The sequence below is a fragment of the Peromyscus californicus genome, unplaced genomic scaffold, assembly GCF_007827085.1.
Source record: "Peromyscus californicus insignis strain IS unplaced genomic scaffold, ASM782708v3 Scaffold_13__1_contigs__length_99412109, whole genome shotgun sequence".
Classification (NCBI taxonomy): Eukaryota; Metazoa; Chordata; class Mammalia; order Rodentia; family Cricetidae; genus Peromyscus; species Peromyscus californicus.
In genome coordinates, this window is record NW_026294424.1 from 59153918 (window position 1) to 59173146 (window position 19229).

The following is a 19229-nucleotide window of genomic DNA, read 5'->3' on the forward strand; positions in this document are numbered from 1 at the left end:
TCAGGCTTCAGGGCAGTTTATTTCCATAATGAACCGATTTCCATGAAACACACTTTTCACACTAGTTATTACACTTGCAATGTCTCCAGGACTTTGTCTCCTCTCCCAACAAGGCCATGCATCCTCCAGGCAGAGCACGGTCCTTAGATTCTTTTTGGCATATACCTCACAGAGGCAGCATGGTCGGTCCTCTGCGCACTTGCTGATTTAAAAACAGTTAAACACCTAAAGGCCAGGTTACATCCATGGCCCAGGGTCCTTCAACAAGCACAGTTCCAGATACATGGGAAAACTCCAGTAGGGATATGAACTCCATCATCACAGGACAGCACCTCCCGGCTGTCCATAATGGACCTGGGAATGTGACCCATCCTGGACGCTACTGGTCTCCCCCTGAAGGCTGAGACTGCAGGATGACGGGAATGTGTGGCAGTCCAGTGTCTGCACACCCGACTAGCCCAGAGGCCTCTTTCAGACTACAGCAGCAATGTGGCCAGTGCAAAGGATGCTGGGATTGGAGCTCTTCACCTGCAGACCTTCAATTCTCAGGTTATGCCGAACGTTTTAATCTAACCAAAGTAATAAGGAGAGGAACATACCAACATAATATCTGGCTGTACAAGATGACAGTCTTAAGAATGATCCATACATTACATGGACATTTGGTTCCTGATTCATACTCTGCAAGATACCTGAAAATGGACCGAGAATGCTCAGCTCCACGTGGTGTATTAAGGTTTATTTACAGAATTTCACCATAAAATAAGAACTACCATGTTTTTAAAAAAATCAGCACTGGTCCTCTTAACGGCCATTAGGAGAAACTGTTAAGCTACAAAGATGCCTCCGTTCCACTGCCCAGACTGGCTATGGTTAACTAACACCTGGCTCCAAAGCCCGTGTGGGGACTGAGTATTGAGCCTGCAGTCACTCTGAATCCCAGCAATCTAACTCGGTTGGCAGGGACAGTGCAGGGCTGGAGCAGTCCTCTGCACCTCTATAAGAGGTGCGTGAGAGCTGGCTAGTCAGCCCGTCTAGCTGTACCGTCCTTTATAGTGGGACCACCAGGCCACCCACCCCACTGTCTACACATGGTTACTCTGGCAAAGGGTAAGGCTTCCGTTCTCTAGACCAGCTGGACTAGTCGAGAGGGTAAGTGAAAAGCAGCTATTGGTACTGAACAGGTTTCATTTCTTCCAACTTCTTCCTTTTCCTTTTTTGGACTCCTTGTCTTTTTCTGGTTTTGAAGGCTTTGAAGACCTTGTCTTTTTCTGTTGGAGGAGAGATACACAAACGGTGGGTAAATGAAATGACAGCATAATCTTTGCCCACAATTTAATTAGAAACGCAAGGTCACAGGTATCTGCCGCTGCCCCCGAGAGCACCAACCACGCCTCTTAGAGCCTTGAGAGGTGGCAGCACAGAGGAAACAGACTCAGACCTAGAACTAAGGTGCGCCCCGTCTAAGGCAGTTTCCTGCGCTCAGAACACAGTATTCTTAGGAAAGCCAGAATAATCGAGGGGTGGCTGACAGATACGGCAACGTCTACGTGACGAACTTCCCTTTTAGCCTCTCACGGAAGATCTAAGGACACTCATTTTGTGAAGAGGGGAGAGAAGAGGAGAGAGGGAACCAATTCAGCTGCAAAGGGCCTGTTCCTACAGACATGCAGCACAGGAGGAGTAAGAACTGCATACACGGTGGAGAGAAGGCTGCATCCCTTCGCCTTGGCAGCTGTAAACAGCAGGCTGATTCCATGCCTCATTCACATCTTTACCAGCAAAAGACAAATTACCAAGTTTTTCTCTGAGAAATTTTTACAGGCAAATAACAGAAGTGAGCAACAGGTTTGTTTAAAACGTTTTTCTGTTTATGCTATAAGATGCCCCTGTGATATGAAAGCACACGCCAATCACCAAGTAAGTATAAACAGTACTCTGGGCAGGGGAGATGACTACTCGGTGGGTACATACTTGCTGCACAAGCTTGAAGGCCTAAGCTGAGACCCTCAACACTCACATAAAGCAGGGTATGGCAGGTATACACTTCTCTAACCTCAGTGCTAGGGAGTGGGGGAAACTCAGGCACGTAGATCCCAAGGACTCACTGGCTAGTCATCTAGCCAGAGCGGCAAGCTCCAAGTTCAGGGAGAGACCCTGTCTCAAAAACTAAGACAGATGGGGCTGGAGTGATGGCTCAGTGGTTAAGAGCACCAACTGCTCTTCCAGAGGACCGGGGTTCAATTCCCAGCACCCACATGGCAGCTCACAACTGTCTGTAACTCTAAGATCTAACACCCTCAGACAGACAGACATGCATACACTAATGCACATAAAATAAAGAAAAAAACTAAGACAGAAACAGAAGCAAACATACACATGCACACATTCAACACACATGTTCTTACAGTGCACATGACCGTCACTACGATGGCCTGTGTTCTTACAGTGCACATGACCATCACTACGATGGCCTGTGTTCTTACAGTGCACATGACCGTCACTACGATGGCCTGTGTTCCTGCTGACTGGCTTTTCCACTACTGTAAATTCAATTTATAAAAATGAAATCGTGAGGTATGGTGGTGCACGCCTTTAATCCCAGCACCTGGGAGACAGAGGCAGGAGGATCTCTGAGTTCGGGACCTGCCTGGTCTACAGAGCAAGTTCCAGGATACTCAGAGCTACACAGAGAAACCTGTCTTGAAAAAAACATAAAAATGGATGGATGGATGGATTTAAAAAATAATAATAAATGTGTTTGTGTGTGTGTGTGTGTGTGTATAAATGAAACCCATCCCATCATCTTCAATTACAATGAGCAAGACGTAATTGTATTTTCAGCTTACCCTGCTACATGTGGAACAGACCTCAGTACTCCCAAGGCACATTACCCAGAGGAAAAGGTCCTCCTCTCCTTTGCGGTCCCCTGCCCGTAGCTGCATACACTACCTTGATCATGGCATCAGCCTCTATTGCATCCTGCTCTTTCTCATCAGACTGACTGTCTTCTTCTTGTAACTCTTCGTGGTATTCTGAATCCAGTGCTGGGCCTGTGCTGAGTCTCGATGTCTTTACTACCTGAAGTGAGTATGGGGTCAGATGGACCTCCTTATTATAAGCTCTTGTGAAGGCTGCTTTCACCTAAAGTACAGAGGAAAGGGGTTGGTTACCTGAGTGCTGGACAATTCATTAACATCTGTTGAGTTCAAGTTTTGAGAAGCAGAAGAAATTCCTTTAAACTATTTGCAAAATAGTTACATACATAATAGAGATTAAGTCTATTCAGTCTCTCTAGAGACATCTGGTGTCCATGTGTTACTAGAGTGTAAGCCTTGTGCACACTAGACAACCCCAGCACTGAGCTACATCCCCAGCTCATGGCATTTATTTTTATATGGTTTATTTATTTGAGAATTTTGAGCCCACAGTTCAAAAAAAAAAAAAATTAAGAGTCAGTGGTTAAGCCAGGCGTAGTGGCACACACCTTTATTCCCAGCACTTGGGAGGCAGAGGCAGGAGGATCTCTGACTTTGAGCCCAGTCTGGTCTACAGAGCGAGTTCCAGGACAACCAAGGCTACACAGAGAAACCCCATCTCAAAAACAAACAAATCAACAACAACAACAAAAATCAGTGGTTAATCTGTGAACCACTAACTAAGTCAAAAAGAGCTCACTCTAAGATTCAAGTTGGTCTTGACTACAAACCATGGAAAGTGGCACACATGGCAGCATCACATGACTCTAATCCCAGTGACTTGAGGAGACTAGGACAGGAGAACACAGGCTTGAGGGTTGCCTGGACTATATAAAACACAGTCGAGGTCAGACGAGACAACGCAGTGAAACCCTGTCTCAAAAAGTCGAAAAGGAGTCGGGCGGTGGTGGTGCACACCTTTAATCCCAGCACTCGGGAGGCAGAGGCAGGCGGATCTCTGTGAGTTCGAGGCCAGCCTGGGCTACAGAGTGAGATCCAGGATAGAAACCAAAAGTACATGGAGAAACCCTGTCTCGAAAAACAAAAAAAAACAACAACAAGTTTAAAAGGAGCTGGAGAGAGACCTCAGCAGTCAGAGTCCACGTCTGGAATACAGAAGGTTCTAGGCTCAATTTCTAGTTCTGAGAAAAGAACACCAGTCTGTTCATCTTTACTAAGTAACTTTGGTAACCTTAGCTTCCAGCTTCAAACAGTCAGCATCCCAACAGTGGATGCCTGCTATAACAGGAAACTGATGCCGTTAAGTCAAACTCTAGAGAGGACAAGTCACGGAGACTGTCTTCTAAAGCTGCATCCCTGAACGCACGCAGAGGTCATGTTCCATCGCTAGTGTTCATGGGAGAACCGGTGGAACAAATACCGGGCCAGCAAGTAGATTTAGGAAGGAAGAAGAGGGGCACACGCCTATCATCCCAGAAGCCTGGAAATAAAGGCAGGAGCATCAGGAGTTCGGGGCCAGTCTGGACTAAACAGGAAAAAGAGGGGGAAAGAGAGAGGAAAGGAAAGAGAGGGAAGGGAAAAGTAGAAGGCAAACTTTATAAAGACCCTCAGGCCCTAACCACGTTCTTGTTTTTATACCCTCCACCCCCACCTCACGTTTGCCCCAGGCTCATCCCATCCCATCAAGAGCATATCTGCATTGGCACCTTACACCTGACCCCTTGTTTTCCCTCAACCTGAGGTCGAGGTGAAAACACAAACTGGAGTGTCAGATCCTGCAGTCTTCTCTGAACACTAGCCTGAAATACCGTCTCTGGAAAGCACAGGCCAGAAAGGCAGCGAAGATTCAGGGAGGCGGAACCAACTGTCCAAAGCAAACAGAACATCCCTCAAGCACTGCTGGACAGTATGCTCATTACCAGCGACAGTGGGCGGTGGGCAGTGCATCTCACCTTGGGATCCAGCCTGGAAAAGGGACTGGGCTGGCCACCCCAGCTGCTAACTTCCATGATATTCTCAAAGTCTTCTCTCATCAAATAGTACGTGTCCATAAGTGTGACAACATGCTGAACTCCTTCTGCCCCTTGTGAGGCCAAGGGTCGCACAAGTGCATCTCTGATGTGTGACAGGTAATCCATGTTCACCGTCCTTTTGCTGGAGTAAGTTCTGAAACAGGACACACATCTTCATTTTTAAATCGTGTCAATGGCACCCCATTACCAACGCCCACTTTAGATCATCACCACCAGTCAACCAGGCACAGTTCAAGCTTTATCTTCTCAACATGTAATTATTTTATAACGTGTAAATTATCTCACAGATCCTTTTAATGAACAGTATTTTGTCCTTAGGAAAACAGCTCTTAGGGCGGCCAGATGGCTCAGTGGGTATAGGCACTTGCCAGGCAAGCCTGATGACCTGAGCTGATCCCAGGACCTCCAAGGGGAAGGCGAGAACCAACTCTATCCTTGGACCTCCACAAGCACTCTGGAGCATGCAGATGTACACACATCATCAACCGACCAATAACATTCTTCAACCACTAGCAGAACACTGTATTCAAAATGAGTCACTAAAAATAGACACAGAATTCAAATCACAGAATCAATGACCTGAAATGTGAAAACACAGAATTCAAATCACAGAATCAATGACCTGAAATGTGAAAAGGTTTTGGCCAGGTATGGTGGTGCATGCCTTTGACCCCAGTGCTCTGCAAGAAGAGGCAGGAAGATCTCTCTAGTAATTCAAGGCTGGCCTGGTCTACATTGAGAGCTCCAAGCCAGACAGGGTTACATAATGAAAATGTCTGTCTCTCTCTCTCTCTCTCTCTCTAAATATATATATAAATTTCAATAAGCATTGTAACTTAACCAATAAACCAGAACTTGTAAGTTAGCTATGTGTTTCTATGCATCCCCCCTAAACTGCCGGTCCAAGTCTAATAGTGTTCAGTGGGCCACCTGCCGTTTAACGGGGGCACTGGGACATCCAGCACTCCACCCCACTGTGCTCAAAGGCAGTTTTCTACGTCTTTGCTGTGACAGCAAAGCAAACACTGGTTCTACTTCCCTCTGACTCGAACACCCCAACAACTGTGTCTCTGTGCTTAGCCTTACCACAGCCGTATCACACGCCACTCCCAGTCCCAAACACTAAAGGCATCGGAAACAGCAGTGAGATTTCCTACATTCGCGCCACTGCTGCAGGAGTGGTGTGAGACTCTCTTTGGTCTGACTGTGACAGACAAAACTGTACATGAATCTCCTTTGCACACTTCCTCATGGCTACACTCTGAACCTCCCAGAGCAGGGTTTTCCTAAACCCAACAACTGCAGAGCGTGTGCCTGCCCAGCTGGGAATAGTCTGTGCCATCCAGAGGAAGCAGGGAAACAGGTTCTGGGCTGCTGAGAACTAGAATGTTATCAAGAATTAACTTTCTGGGCTGCCGTGGTGGCACAACCCTTTAGTCCCAGTACTCCAGAGGCAGAGGCAGGTGGATCTCTGGGAGTTCAAAGCCAGCCTGGTCTACAGAGTGAGTTCCAACACAGCCAGGGCTATACAGAGACCCTGTCTCAAAAAATAAAAAAAAATAAAATAAAGAAATGACTTTTTCCTCTCCCAAATACTGGCACTCCCTTAAAGTAAAAACTGAGCAAAATACTATTTGTAATGCCACCATTCTAAATTTTTATAGTTGCCTCTATCCTGGCAATATCATCCCAGGTACTTTAAACTCAAGGACCTCAGGCTGGGTGTGGAAGTGACACTGGTAATCCTAGCGAGCCCCAAACAACCTGGGGGCTCCTCCCTCTCCCATGCCACAGACCCGCACCTTCAGATCTCCCTGACTCTGACAGAACTGCCTCCGTTTTATAAGGACCTGGGGACGGCACTGTGCCCACCCAGAGAACCCCTCAGGGAGACAGTAAATTTGGGTGGTTTTAAGCCATTGTGTTAGAGTAGCAACAGACAACTGGGGTGGAACAGGACTCTTGCCATGAGGTCGCAAGAGGGAAATTAGTGGAACCGAAACTTCCCAGGCCAGGAACTGCCTCGCCTTTACACAGTGACCAGGGTGGATCTGGATCCAACAGTAACAGCCGGGCCAGAAATGGAAATGGGATTCTTCAGCAGCCTTCATGGGTTTAAGCAGATCCTTCACATTGTAAAAACTTATAAACATTAACAAACGGTGACAAACTTGAGTACTTTTGAACTTTAAACATTTCCAAGTGTATTCACCTTCATTATCCAAGTGGCAACTCCTGTGTGTGTCAACCTGTGTCCCTATCTCAGACAGGACTAGGTCAGCTTTCTAGTAAAACAGGTAGAAGCTGGTTTTTCATATTAACTATTCCGAAGAGCAAAGTTATGTCACTAAAAGAGACACACTTCCCATAACAACAAAAAATAGCAGACCTCAGATGTTTTTAAAAATATCCCTTAAAGCCAGGCGGTGGTGGCGCACGCCTTTAATCCCAGCACTCGGGAGGCAGAGGCAGGCAGATCTCTGTGAGTTCGAGGCCAGCCTGGGCTACCAAGTGAGTTCCAGGAAAGGCGCAAAGCTACACAGAGAAACCCTGTCTCGAAAAAACCAAAAAAAAAAAAAAAAAAAAAAAAAAAATCCCTTAAATCGGGACACAACTGCCATCGGTCTGTTGTTTTTTTTTAAAAACTTCATGCTGACATCAGAGGACAGAACTCAGGCCAAATGGCAGGAACTTACCCAGGATCATTTAGCTGATGAGCAATACAGTCAAACCTCAAACTTCAAGCCATCTTCAAGCACGTACTATCCTTACGGAGTAGAGCTAATGCACCTACCACCAGAGTGACAAGTGCACTAATTCACTTACCTGAGACTCATGTGCAAGGCTAGGTCCTGAACAATCCGATCATGTTTGCCCGTGGATGAGTACTTCCCCAGCCAGCTTGGGAAGGAGGGAAACTGAGTCATATAGCCCCTCATCAACTCTCCAGGAAGAACACTGGCATAAATGGCCTGGGAGAGGGGGGAAATCAAACATAGTCCAGAATTTAAATTTGGTATAAAGCTATTTCTTTAGCAGCTCTCCTCCCCATTGTGAGGTATGAAGAGGTAGAAACTTAACCCAACTGTGGCATTTGAAGGTGGGGTCACTGCAAAGTGATTTGGAATAGAGAAAGTCACTACAATGGAGCTCTCCTAAGTGAATGCTGGATACTCTACAAGAGAGATCAAGTACATGTCCACCTTCCACCATGATACGCTGTACCACCTCAGCACTCTAAGCAAGGAGGCCATCACCAGACTCATCTCCCAAAACTGCGAGCTCAAGAAACTTTTCTTTACATTTTACCCAGTTTGTGGTCAGTGCATTATAGCACTCAAAAGTGGACTGGCAGTCTATGGATAAGTAATGGCCCAATGCCTGATTACAGCACCCCTTCCCTGTCCTAATTACAGGTATGGGAAGCTGCTCCCCTAGAAAACAACAGAATAGAGACTGGGGAGAGTTTAGTAAAGTGCTTGCCACCCCAGCATGAGGACCTGAGTTAGAGCCCAACAGCCAGGGAAAAACCAGGCATTATAATGCACACTTGTAATCCCAACACTGGGGAGGAGACAAGAGGATCCTTGGGACTCAGTGACCAGCCACTGTAGCCTAATCAAGCTCCAGGCCATCAAGAGACCCCATCTCTATTACCTTGGGGCTGGAGAGATGGCTCAGTCATTAACAACACTTAGTGCTCTTCCAGAGGACCCTGGTTTAGTTCTTAGCACCCACACTGGGCTGCCTCTAATGCCAGTTCCAGGAAGGTCCAACAGACTAGTCTCCATGGGTACCTGCACTCGTATGCACATAGCCTCACAAAGACAGACAGACAGACAGACAGACAGACAGACAGACACACACACACACACACACACACACACACACACACACTAGGTATAGCAGTGCACAGTGCTGTGGGATGTTCTGTATGTCAAATGTGTTGCTGATTAGTCAATAATTAAAACACTGATTGGCCATTGGCTAGGCAGGAAGTGTAGGCGGGACAAGGAGGAGAATAAAGCTGGGAAGTGGAAGGCTGAGTCAGAGAGACACTGCCAGCCGCCACGATGAGAAACAGCATGTGAAGATGCCGGTAAGCCACGAGCCATGTGGCAAGGTACAGACTAATAGAAATGGATTAATTTAAGCTGAAAGAACATTTAGCAAGAAGCCTGCCATGGCCATACAGTTTGAAACCAATACAAGTCTCTGTGTTTACTTGGTCGGGTCTGACGGCTGTGGGACTGGCAGGTGAGAGAGATTTGCCCTGACTGTGGGCCAGGCAGGAAAACTCTACCTACAAATGGCGTCCAATGTGGTGGCAAGAGTTTCCACCTAAAAACCTGAGAAAAGATTCTAAAACGGAGCTAAAAACAGTTCCTAATTGTCTCTCTCAAATGAGTGGCAGCTGCTGGTTTGAGCTACTGGTGGGTTCCTAGCGTGCGTGCTCGACCTGCCTATGGCGGGAATGAGGCCTCTGCAAGTGGCACATTAAGCTACATGGTAGATTTAGCCTTTGCTGGTGCAAAACAAAAAAGGGTTTCTGGGCTACTTGCTGCTTGGATAAAAGCATAGACCCACGATAGCTCCCAGAGTTGGCGGTAAACCACTGCCATGTTGGGAAGCTGAGGTGGGTGGATCCAGCAGCCACAGCTGCTGCAGTTTAAGGCAATAGATTCACAATAAGACAGATTCAGATGTAATAGTTTACAATGTGTGTAAAAGATACATAGGCTTGAAAGAGACAAAAAAGATGATATATAGAGTTATAGAAATAAATACATAGTTTTAAAAAATAAAGTCTTTAAAGAGACAGTAAAGGTAGTATAAAAAATAAGCCACGTAAAAATGGATATTACACAGAGAATCTGCATTGTGTTGTCTTTGGGACTTTTAACTGCAGAAAAATATTTGATTGTAAAAGCTGTTGAGTTATGCCAAAATGTATATTTTAAAGGTACCTTGACTTCAAAATTTGGATATAAGGATATGTTACTTTGGAAAGGAGACTCTGCTTTTGTTCCCACAGAAAGCCAGAGGCTATGGATTTGTTCCAGATTAAGATACATCAGGTTTGACCAGCCAAGACCCCCTGAAAGGTCTCCAATGACACCATGGCCCAGATGATCCAACATCCAGAATGGTTTGAAGGCAACTGGCTCAGACGATACACCCTCATGGACTTTATCATGATCCTAAAATTTTCTTTGTATCCCCATAAGATACAGCGCCCCCCTCCAGCAGGAAGTAGTAAGAGAAGCTACGCCCAAATTCCCAAATTATATGTAATTTTACTTTGTTAAGGTTAAAACCTTCCTTTTTTTTAAAAAAAAAAAAAGGGGGGGGGAAGTGCTGTGGGATGTTCTGTATGTCAAATGTGTTGCTGATTAGTCAATAATTAAAACACTGATTGGCCATTGGCTAGGCAGGAAGTATAGGCGGGACAAGGAGGAGAATAAAGCTGGGAAGTGGAAGGCTGAGTCAGAGAGACACTGCCAGCCGCCACGATGAGAAACAGCATATGAAGATGCCGGTAAGCCACGAGCCATGTGGCAAGGTATAGATTAATGGAAATGGATTAATTTAAGCTGTAAGAACAGGTAGCAAGAAGCCTGCCATGGCCATACAGTTTGAAACCAATACAAGTCTCTGTGTTTACTTGGTCGGGTCTGACGGCTGTGGGACTGGCAGGTGAGAGAGATTTGCCCTGACTGTGGGCCAGGCAGGAAAACTCTACCTACAGCACACCTTTAATCCCAGCACTTAGAAGGTAGAAACAGGCAGATCTCTCTGAGTTCAAGGACAGCCTCATCTATAAAGAGAGCTCTAGGCCAACCAAGGCTACATAGTAAGACCTTGCTCAAAAAAAAGCAACCAAACAAAACAAAACTAACCAAACAAAAAACCAGGTAGACAGCACCTGATGACTAATTCTCAAGGTTGACCTACACACACACACACACACAGCAGTGCACAGAGGTGAAGTAGGTGGAGGGAAGCGGGGGGTGGGGGTGGGGTTGGGGGGGATGAAAACAGAGAGACTACAATGCACCCTGGTCTAAAACTGTCTCAGGTCACCTTGCAGCCTTGACCAGCCAACCTCCATGGTGGTGGTGGCGGCGGCGGCGGCGGCGGCGCACGCCTTTAATCCCAGCACTCGGGAGGCAGAGCCAGGCGGATCTCTGTGAGTTCAAGGCCAGCCTGGGCTACCAAGTGAGTTCCAGGAAAGGCGCAAAGCTACACAGAGAAACCCTGTCTCGAAAAAACAAAAAACAAAAAAAAAAAAAAGGAGTGCTTTTAAAGATCAAGTGTATAGTGAATCTGTTCTCACGGCACCTCACATAGACTGACAATGAAGAATCTTGCAATTCCTGCCCTGGCTGCACTGTTCTAGGAGGGGCTCTGTCTGCGCAGTGACCTTCTGACAGTGACAGCCACAAACGCACCAAGATTCTTAAGGCAGAACAGCAAATGAGACTCCTGATGGTCACCTGTGGCTAGAGTGACACCTAGACTTCTTATTCCCATTCCTCCGTTACATTAAAACACTTCTGAACAAATAAAGACAATAGTGACCAGTGTATTTTTCTCTAAACAGTCTGTAATTTTGCCACAAAGACTAGAGATGGCTCAGCAGTTACAAGCACTTGCTGCTCTTCCAGAGGACCTGGTTTGGTTCCCATCACCACATGGCAGCTCACAACCATCAGTAACTCCATTTATAGGGATCTGGTGCGCTCTTCTGACCTCCACAGGCACCAGCATGCACCCATGCAGGTAAAACCCTGCACACGTAAAATAAAAAATGTTAACTATAAAAAGGAAAAAGCCTAACTACAGGAACCATGAGAGCCTTTCTTCAGTCAAGGCAGGCCCCCACTTACCTGTGTGGGCAGGAGACTCCAGTTTTGCTTACTCCGGATCTGACTGTCCACTAAGTCACCGTCACATATGCTGTCTGCGGCCCGGCTTAAAAGCATCAGGTGCTTCTTCATGTCACCCCTGCAGAGAAGAACTAGTCCGGATTACACTGTCTCTCCCAGCCACTCTGCACAAGAGCGCGGCCTCCGCCATGCTGGAGGGTCCTAACCTGCCCTCACTGCCTGCCCTCAGTGCTTACCCTGCAGCCACAGGCTTTACATGGAGGTAGTTCTCCTGGACAAAGAGGGGGGCTATGGAATAGTCATGGAAAAAGAGATCCGATTTGTCCATCAGGGACATGTGTGCGGTCTCCTCTCCAGCTGCAAACACTTTTCGGGCAACGTCAAATGGACCCTGAAAAGAAGGGGCACAAAATGACCAAATGACCAAACCTAATCCTGGGAAAGACATGGAGCAATAGAGACCTTCAAGTGCCCGCTGAGGAGAGAGGCACAGCCTTTGGGGGTCCCAAATGAACAGTTTACAACATCTTTACCATCACTGCCAAAATCTGGGAGGACTAAGATGTCCCTCAATAACCAAGTGGGTAAATAAACTGATACATATCCAGGCCTATTACTCAACAATTTTAATAAAAAATACAGCCAGGAATGGTGGGACACACCTGTAATCCCAGCACTTGAGAGATGGAGTTCAAGGTCAGCCTCAGCTACACACTGTCTTAAAGCCAGCCTAACTGAGCTACAGGCCACACAATCTCAAAAGACCAATGAAACAACCAAAAAGGACGGAAAGGAAAAGAGCGGGTGGCGGGTGGTCAGTCCATTAAGAGACATGATGGAGCCTTAAATGAACAGGAATGTACTCTCCAGTGCAGAAGACGTCTTTCTCCAAAAACCACATACTATCTGACTCCCATTATATGAAACCCAGGAAAAGGCAGAGCCATAGAGATGGAATAGACTGGTGGTGATGAGCCACGCCTTTAATCCCAGCACTCAAGAGGCAGAGACAGGCAGATCTCTGTGAGTTCGAGGCCAGCCTGGTCTACAAAGTGAGGACAACCAAGGCTACACAGAGAAACTCAGTCTCAATAAAACAAAAAACAAAAAAACTTATCATCACTCTAACTAGCAAAACGGAGCACAGAGGTAAGTGATAGAGACCTCACTCAGCTTTGGAGGTTAAACACCTAATTCCCAGCAGCACAAAACCATGCTGGCCATGAATGCATGCAGAAAGTGCACTGAAAAAGCCACCTGCATGAAGCATGGGTCTCCCTTGAAACACCCACTTCCTGAATCTGTAACGACGATGACCACGCTTGAGGAAAAGTGCACTGGCCCGCTGTCTACAGGTCTGACAAGTCCTTGGGCTCACAGGTCCATCAAGGAAGTATGCTGTCCACAAAGACAGTACAAGCAGGACAAGAAACACTTCAGAACTAAGAAGGGAAACACAGTTACCAGTTTGATGTCCTTCTTGGCCCTCTGAGAGTCAGCCTTGGCTTGATCGTAAGTCAGTGCCTTGCTCTGTGCACACCACATGCTCATATTATGTAAAACCTACAAGAAACATCAGTGAGACAATGTCAGAATGAGGAAGGGCTGCTGGTCTCCTAAAGAATGAGGGGGCAAAAGAATTCACAACTGTCAAGAGCTGGAGAGATGGCTCAGCAGTTAAGAGCACTGGCTGCTCTCCCAGCGCCCACATGGCAGCGCACAGCCATCTGTAACTCCAGTTCCAAGGATTCGAATGCCCACTTCCGGCCTCTGCCAATACTAGACACACAAGTGCAGACATACATGCAGGCAAAATACCTATGCACAGAAAAAATGAAATTAAATTCGAAAAGTAACAACTGTCACATAGTATATATCTAACTCACCTGTCTGACATCTTGATTAGCTCCCAAAATTATTTCATTCATAGCTGGAGGGGGGATCTTTAAACCCTCTTTAAATGCAATAGACAGCATTGCACTCTGAAAATGACAAGCAAGGAAATTGTCATTGACCTTTTTTTTTTTAACTAATAGCATCTGCAATTCTATAAAAATATTTATGAGATACTTTTAAAATTTGACCCTTGAGCCGGCTGGTGGTGGCGCACGCCTTTAATCCCAGCACTCGGGAGGCAGAGGCAGGTGGGCCTTTGTGAGTTAGAGGCCAGCCTGGTCTACAGAGTGAGTTCCAGGACAGCCAGAGCTGTTACACAGAGAAACCCTGTCTTGAAAAACCAAAAAAAACAAAAACTGATCCTTGAGTTTTCATTTGGCAATCATCAGACCTTGGATAAACTCACTGGCTACAATATGACACTATCTAAAGTTAAAATCAACCTTTCTATAAAGATAATAATGTCATTTAAAAAAGAAATTGTGGGCCAGTGTGCTGGCTAGTTTTCTATCAACCCGACACAAGCTACAGTCATCCAAGAAGAAGAAAGGGGATTGAGGCAATGCCTCCCTAAGATCAGGCACCTGCAGGGCAGTTTCTTAATTAGTGATCGACGTGGAAGGGCCCAGCTCTTTGTGAGTGGTGCCGTCCCTGGGCTGGTGGTCCTGGGTTCTATAAGAAAACAGACTGAGCAAGCCAATAAGCAGGACCCCCTCCCCCATAGCCTCTGCATCAGCTCCTGCCTCTGTTTGAGTTCCTGACTTCCTTCTATGATGAACAGTGATGTGAAAGTGTAAGCCAAAAAACCCTTTCCTCCCCAAGTTGTTTTTGGTCACGGAGTTTCATCACAGCAATGGGAACCCGAAGGCAGCTAGCAAGCTAGCTCAGAGGGTCAAGGCAGGCACTTCCATCACGCCTGATGCCTGAGACTGGCCCCTAGAACCTACACGGTACAGGAGAGAACTGACAGACAAAGGGTGCCCTCTGACCTCCACATGTACACTCTATTGCACATGCATGAGCTCACAAGTGTGTGCTCTTGAACACACAGGGACACACACCAAATAAATCTGTTGTTTTCATTGTTTTTTAATTAAAATTATCATACCTTAATCTGTTCAACCCGAGGTCTTTGGAAACGAAGATCAAAACAATAATGAACCAAAGAGCGAATTTTGGGGTGATTTCTATCATTGCACATACAAATGATGGGAATTTTAGTATGCTTTATCAGGCCTATTAGTTCCTAAAAGGCAAATTTAGAACATAAAAACCATTATTTTTTTAAAAAAACAAGATATTACGCAATATATTTTAGTATTTTTAAAAGGCCCTCAATTGCTATGAATATCCATGCACATAACCCGTATTTCTTCATCTAAAACCCAACAGTAAAACAAAAAGACAGAGCATTGCGTTACCTGAATTCCGCCCCTGTCCTCACTGCCGGCCATGCCGTCAACCTCATCCATGATGAGAGCATGCTTCGAGCTTACCGAAGGAGTTGCTCCACCTGGCCAGGAGTGAGACGGGACAAAAACACAGGAACACGCTCAAACTGCTAGTTTCCAGAAGTTCTAAACACATTCAAGTTTGAACAACTGCAGGAGTTACGCCATGAGAAGAAACTCTCCCAACCCTTCTGCATTCCCAATTTTTCTTCCCAGCAGCTCCCTTAAAAGGTGTACCTTGTGGTTTTCACTTAATCAGTGACCACTGATCCATTTCCATCCATCCATCCATCCATATATAGATAATACTTTTTTTTTTCCCTTAAGATTTATCTGCCAGGCAATGGTGGCACACACCTTTAATCCCAGCACTTGGGAGGCAGAGGCAGGTGGATCTCTGTAAATTAGAGGCCAGCCTGAGCTACAGAGCGAGTTCCAGGACAGCCACGGCTACACAAAGAAACCCTGTCTCAAAAAGCAAAAAACAAAAAACAACAACAACAAAAAAATCCTAATAATAAAAAGATTTACTTATTTTGGATATACTAGTGTTTTGTATGCATGAATGTCTGTACACCAGGAGAGGGAATGTCCAACCCCAAGAACATTTCTTTTTTAATGTAATTTAATATTCTACTTCATAATAATAATCTTATTAATATTATTATAATTTAGTTTATTGATTAAATATTAAGATGCTTCCAAGCTTTTGCTATGACATACTAATAATTAAATATCTCCATATGTATGTATGTGTCTATGTGTGTGTGTCTATGTCTACAGTGTGTGTGTGTGTTGTACACAACATTGTGCACATATTAAAGTATAATGACAGCTAAATTCCAAGAACTGAAATTTCTAAATTAGAAATTACGTATGATTTAAACTTGAGGAAAAATGCCAGATTGCTCAACTGTATGAATTAACAGCCACATACAAGAAGTAACCTGGAGAGATAACTGTCAGTACAGTGTTTGCCTAGCAAACACAAGAACCTGAGTTCAAACCCTACAACACGCAAAAAACTTGGGTGTGGTGATGTGCGCACACACACACACACACACACACACACACACACACACACGCACACACGCACATATAGAAAGAGACTGTGTGTGGGAGAGGACGTTTTCTGAGCAACTTCTTTCAAAAACTAATTTCTCTCATTAAAAATGCCAAGGTTCTAAGTAAGTCTCCACAGGCATGTTTGATCCTTAACTTACACATCTCCATTTCCCCCACTGTCACAGTCTGAACCACAATGGGCCCCTCATTCTTCAAGGCTTTTTGAACAAATACCATCCTTTTACTGGTGGATTACAGAATGCCTCACACAATTTCCTCCTCAACCACAGGCCTTACACAGGCCGTATGACCTCATACAGTAAAAATACACTGTATTTTTTCATTTATTTTCCATATTCCTTTCCAGGATTCACCTGGGACTTGTCTAAAATCACATACAAAATGAACACTAGGTGTGTGTACACATATTGATCACATTCTCAGACCAAAGCAGATAACCACTGCTCCCAGAGTTTCGTCAGAGGCCTTTCCTGTCTTGACGGCCCAGGATGCTCACCACACAGTGGTGCTCACCACACAACACTGAGTGACTTGTTCTCAAACCACATCTATAGCCACGATTCAAAAGGGCACATACTTGTATAAAAGCCTTTGATGCTGGTGTTGTTCAGGGATTCAGCAACAATAGCTTTCAAACTGTTCTTACTCCGAGTATCACTTGCATTTAGTTCCACGTAACTGTAGCCCAATTCCTAATCAAAATATTGGAAATTGTTACTATCACAGTGCAAATGATAGGGGGGGAGCTAATTAAGGAACAGAGGTTCCAAAACTCATATAAAAAACCACGAATAAACATATTAAGTATGATACTAACAGAGAACAAATTTAACATTAATTTAATAGTATTAGGGATTCTTTTTTTTTTTTTTTTGGTTTTTCGAGACAGGGTTTCTCTGTGTAGCTTTGCGCCTTTCCTGGAACTCACTTGGTAGTCCAGGCTGGCCTCGAACTCACAGAGATCCTCCTGGTTCTGCCTCCCAAGTGCTGGGATTAAAGGCGTGCGCCACCACCGCCCGGCAATATTAGAGATTCTTAAAACACCAGACAGACATACAACACACACAGAAGTTTGCTCTTAAGACCGCAGCTGGTCAGCCAGGTACAGTGGCTCATACCTGGTTATCAGACCACCTGCCACAGCATCACAGTGAACTTCAAAATGGCCCCACAGAACAAGAGTGGGAATGTAGGGAGGGCACCAGGACCCAGACACAGAAGAACGGAGGAACCCTACCCAGCACCAAGTGGCAATGGTGCAGGACACAGAGGGAAAGCGTGGTCCACGCAGGGCCCTGGACTGCCTGCAGCTACGGCACCTACTGGGGTCCTGGGGACACAGCCTCCACGTTTAAGGGAAAATGGATGCTATTGTAACAGCCAACAGAGTAACAGGTGTGGGCCAGCTGTTGGCTTTCTTTGTTTTTTTAAACGTTCGGTGCCATGGAACTCACCATGGAGACCTGGCTGGCCTTGAATTCACAGAATTTCACCTGCCTCCCCAGTGCTGGGATGATGGGCACGCACCTCCACACCCGGCCAGAATAATGGTATTTTTCAAAGGATGCAGTGACAAGCTTCACCTGAGCCGAAGAAAGTTCTGCAGACTTTCTGACTGGAGAACAATCCACACTGTGGGTCTGCCCACCCAAGAGCTGTCTGCTCCTGCAGGTTTGACCTTTTTCCACCTGCACCCACCTGGCACACAAGAGAAGCGGTTGTGGTTTTGCCAACACCCGGCGGCCCGGACAGCAGTGCTGCCTTGAAACTGGAACCATCATCTTTGCTGGAAAGTCTGCCAAATTTTGCTGCTGGGGAGAAGAAGTTCCAGAGCATTAACACGCACCATCTCGCAGACACCCCAGAGCAGCAGGAATCGTTCCTGAACCGCCCAGCGACATCCAAAGCGGAGGGCAGCCCTGCTGCACTACCAAAAGCAAACGAGCTTCAGGCCACTGTGCCGGTGCGGACAGCGGCTTCATGCCTTTCCCTCCTGGGCCCTGAGTGCTCTCACTGCTCGCTCGCTCTCTCACAGGCCTTCAGACCTTGGACTGGTCATTCTTTCTGCCCAACATCACACACAGCTCCCTCACCTAGCTGTCTCCCAGAGTCCAGATCCTCTTCCCTGACTGCACAGCAGCATCCCCAGAGCTCCCTGTACTTACCCCTACAACAGTACTTGGCACAGGCATTTAACAGCTGGCTCACAGTCCCCAGCTCTCTGGGGCTCCTACTCTGTCCACAGCAGCACCACTAGGGCCTGGGACAGCCCCTGGGCTCTGAACAAGCTCTCAGTAAACACTTGCTGACAGGGAGATGAACCAACCGTGAGCCGCTGCCCACGTGTGCAGCTGAGCACTACCTGTCGACAGACACACATCAAAGGACTAAGTTGGGAAATCACCGTGCTTCTTCTCTTCCGGAGAACTCTGATGCCAGTTTCGGAGCCAGCGCAGCAGCTTGTTGGCACAGCTCTGGTCACCCTGCTGTCCGATTATGTTCTTGAGGGAGGTGGGCCTGTACTTATCCACCCAGAGCAGGCTCTCCACTTGGTCCCCACGGCGGTCCGCGGCCGGACCCCGAGCCCTGCTGTGGCCAGGCGTCTCCTTGACTACCTGCTCCGTGAAGTCCAGGCCCCTCCGAAACACATTCGCTTCCTTCTTGGTGGCCTTTGCAGGGCTGTCCTTTTGGGGAGTCAGTTTGCTCTTTTTAGACTCTGACTCCTTCTCAGTTGGACTTGTTTTTCTTTTTCCCTGGTCATTTTTTTGGGGTGTTCGCTCCAATTTGGACTTTTCTTTCTTCATCTGAAGAGGGGAAAAAAAAGAAGAAGGAAAAAAAAAAACCGGATGAAACACAGAAGACTTCTATCCTGCTATACACATGCCCCCGAGGCAAGGGGACACAGTCAGGTGAGCTACTCCAGCTAGGCTGCTG

General features: G+C 46.3%; 1 protein-coding gene across 3 annotated transcripts in view; it reads right to left on the bottom strand.

The window, feature by feature from the left end:
- The window catches only part of Rfc1 (replication factor C subunit 1), a 79522-nt gene continuing 60293 nt past the window's right edge, over positions 1-19229 (bottom strand). The window contains exons 13-25 of one of the 3 annotated variants that reach the window (XM_052734993.1): positions 18700-19099; positions 17994-18103; positions 16873-16987; positions 15180-15271; positions 14867-15004; positions 13749-13844; positions 13327-13425; positions 12099-12253; positions 11863-11980; positions 7799-7944; positions 4892-5105; positions 2953-3144; positions 1-1271 (exon numbers count right to left, since the gene is read on the bottom strand). In XM_052734993.1, the coding sequence (XP_052590953.1) occupies positions 1188-1271; positions 2953-3144; positions 4892-5105; positions 7799-7944; positions 11863-11980; positions 12099-12253; positions 13327-13425; positions 13749-13844; positions 14867-15004; positions 15180-15271; positions 16873-16987; positions 17994-18103; positions 18700-19099 (1959 nt within the window). In that variant the 3' untranslated portion in view covers positions 1-1187. Of the gene's footprint in view, positions 1272-2952; positions 3145-4891; positions 5106-7798; positions 7945-11862; positions 11981-12098; positions 12254-13326; positions 13426-13748; positions 13845-14866; positions 15005-15179; positions 15272-16872; positions 16988-17993; positions 18107-18699; positions 19100-19229 lie in introns of all 3 variants that reach the window. The other 2 variants (XM_052734992.1, XM_052734994.1) reach the window with 2 other exon arrangements.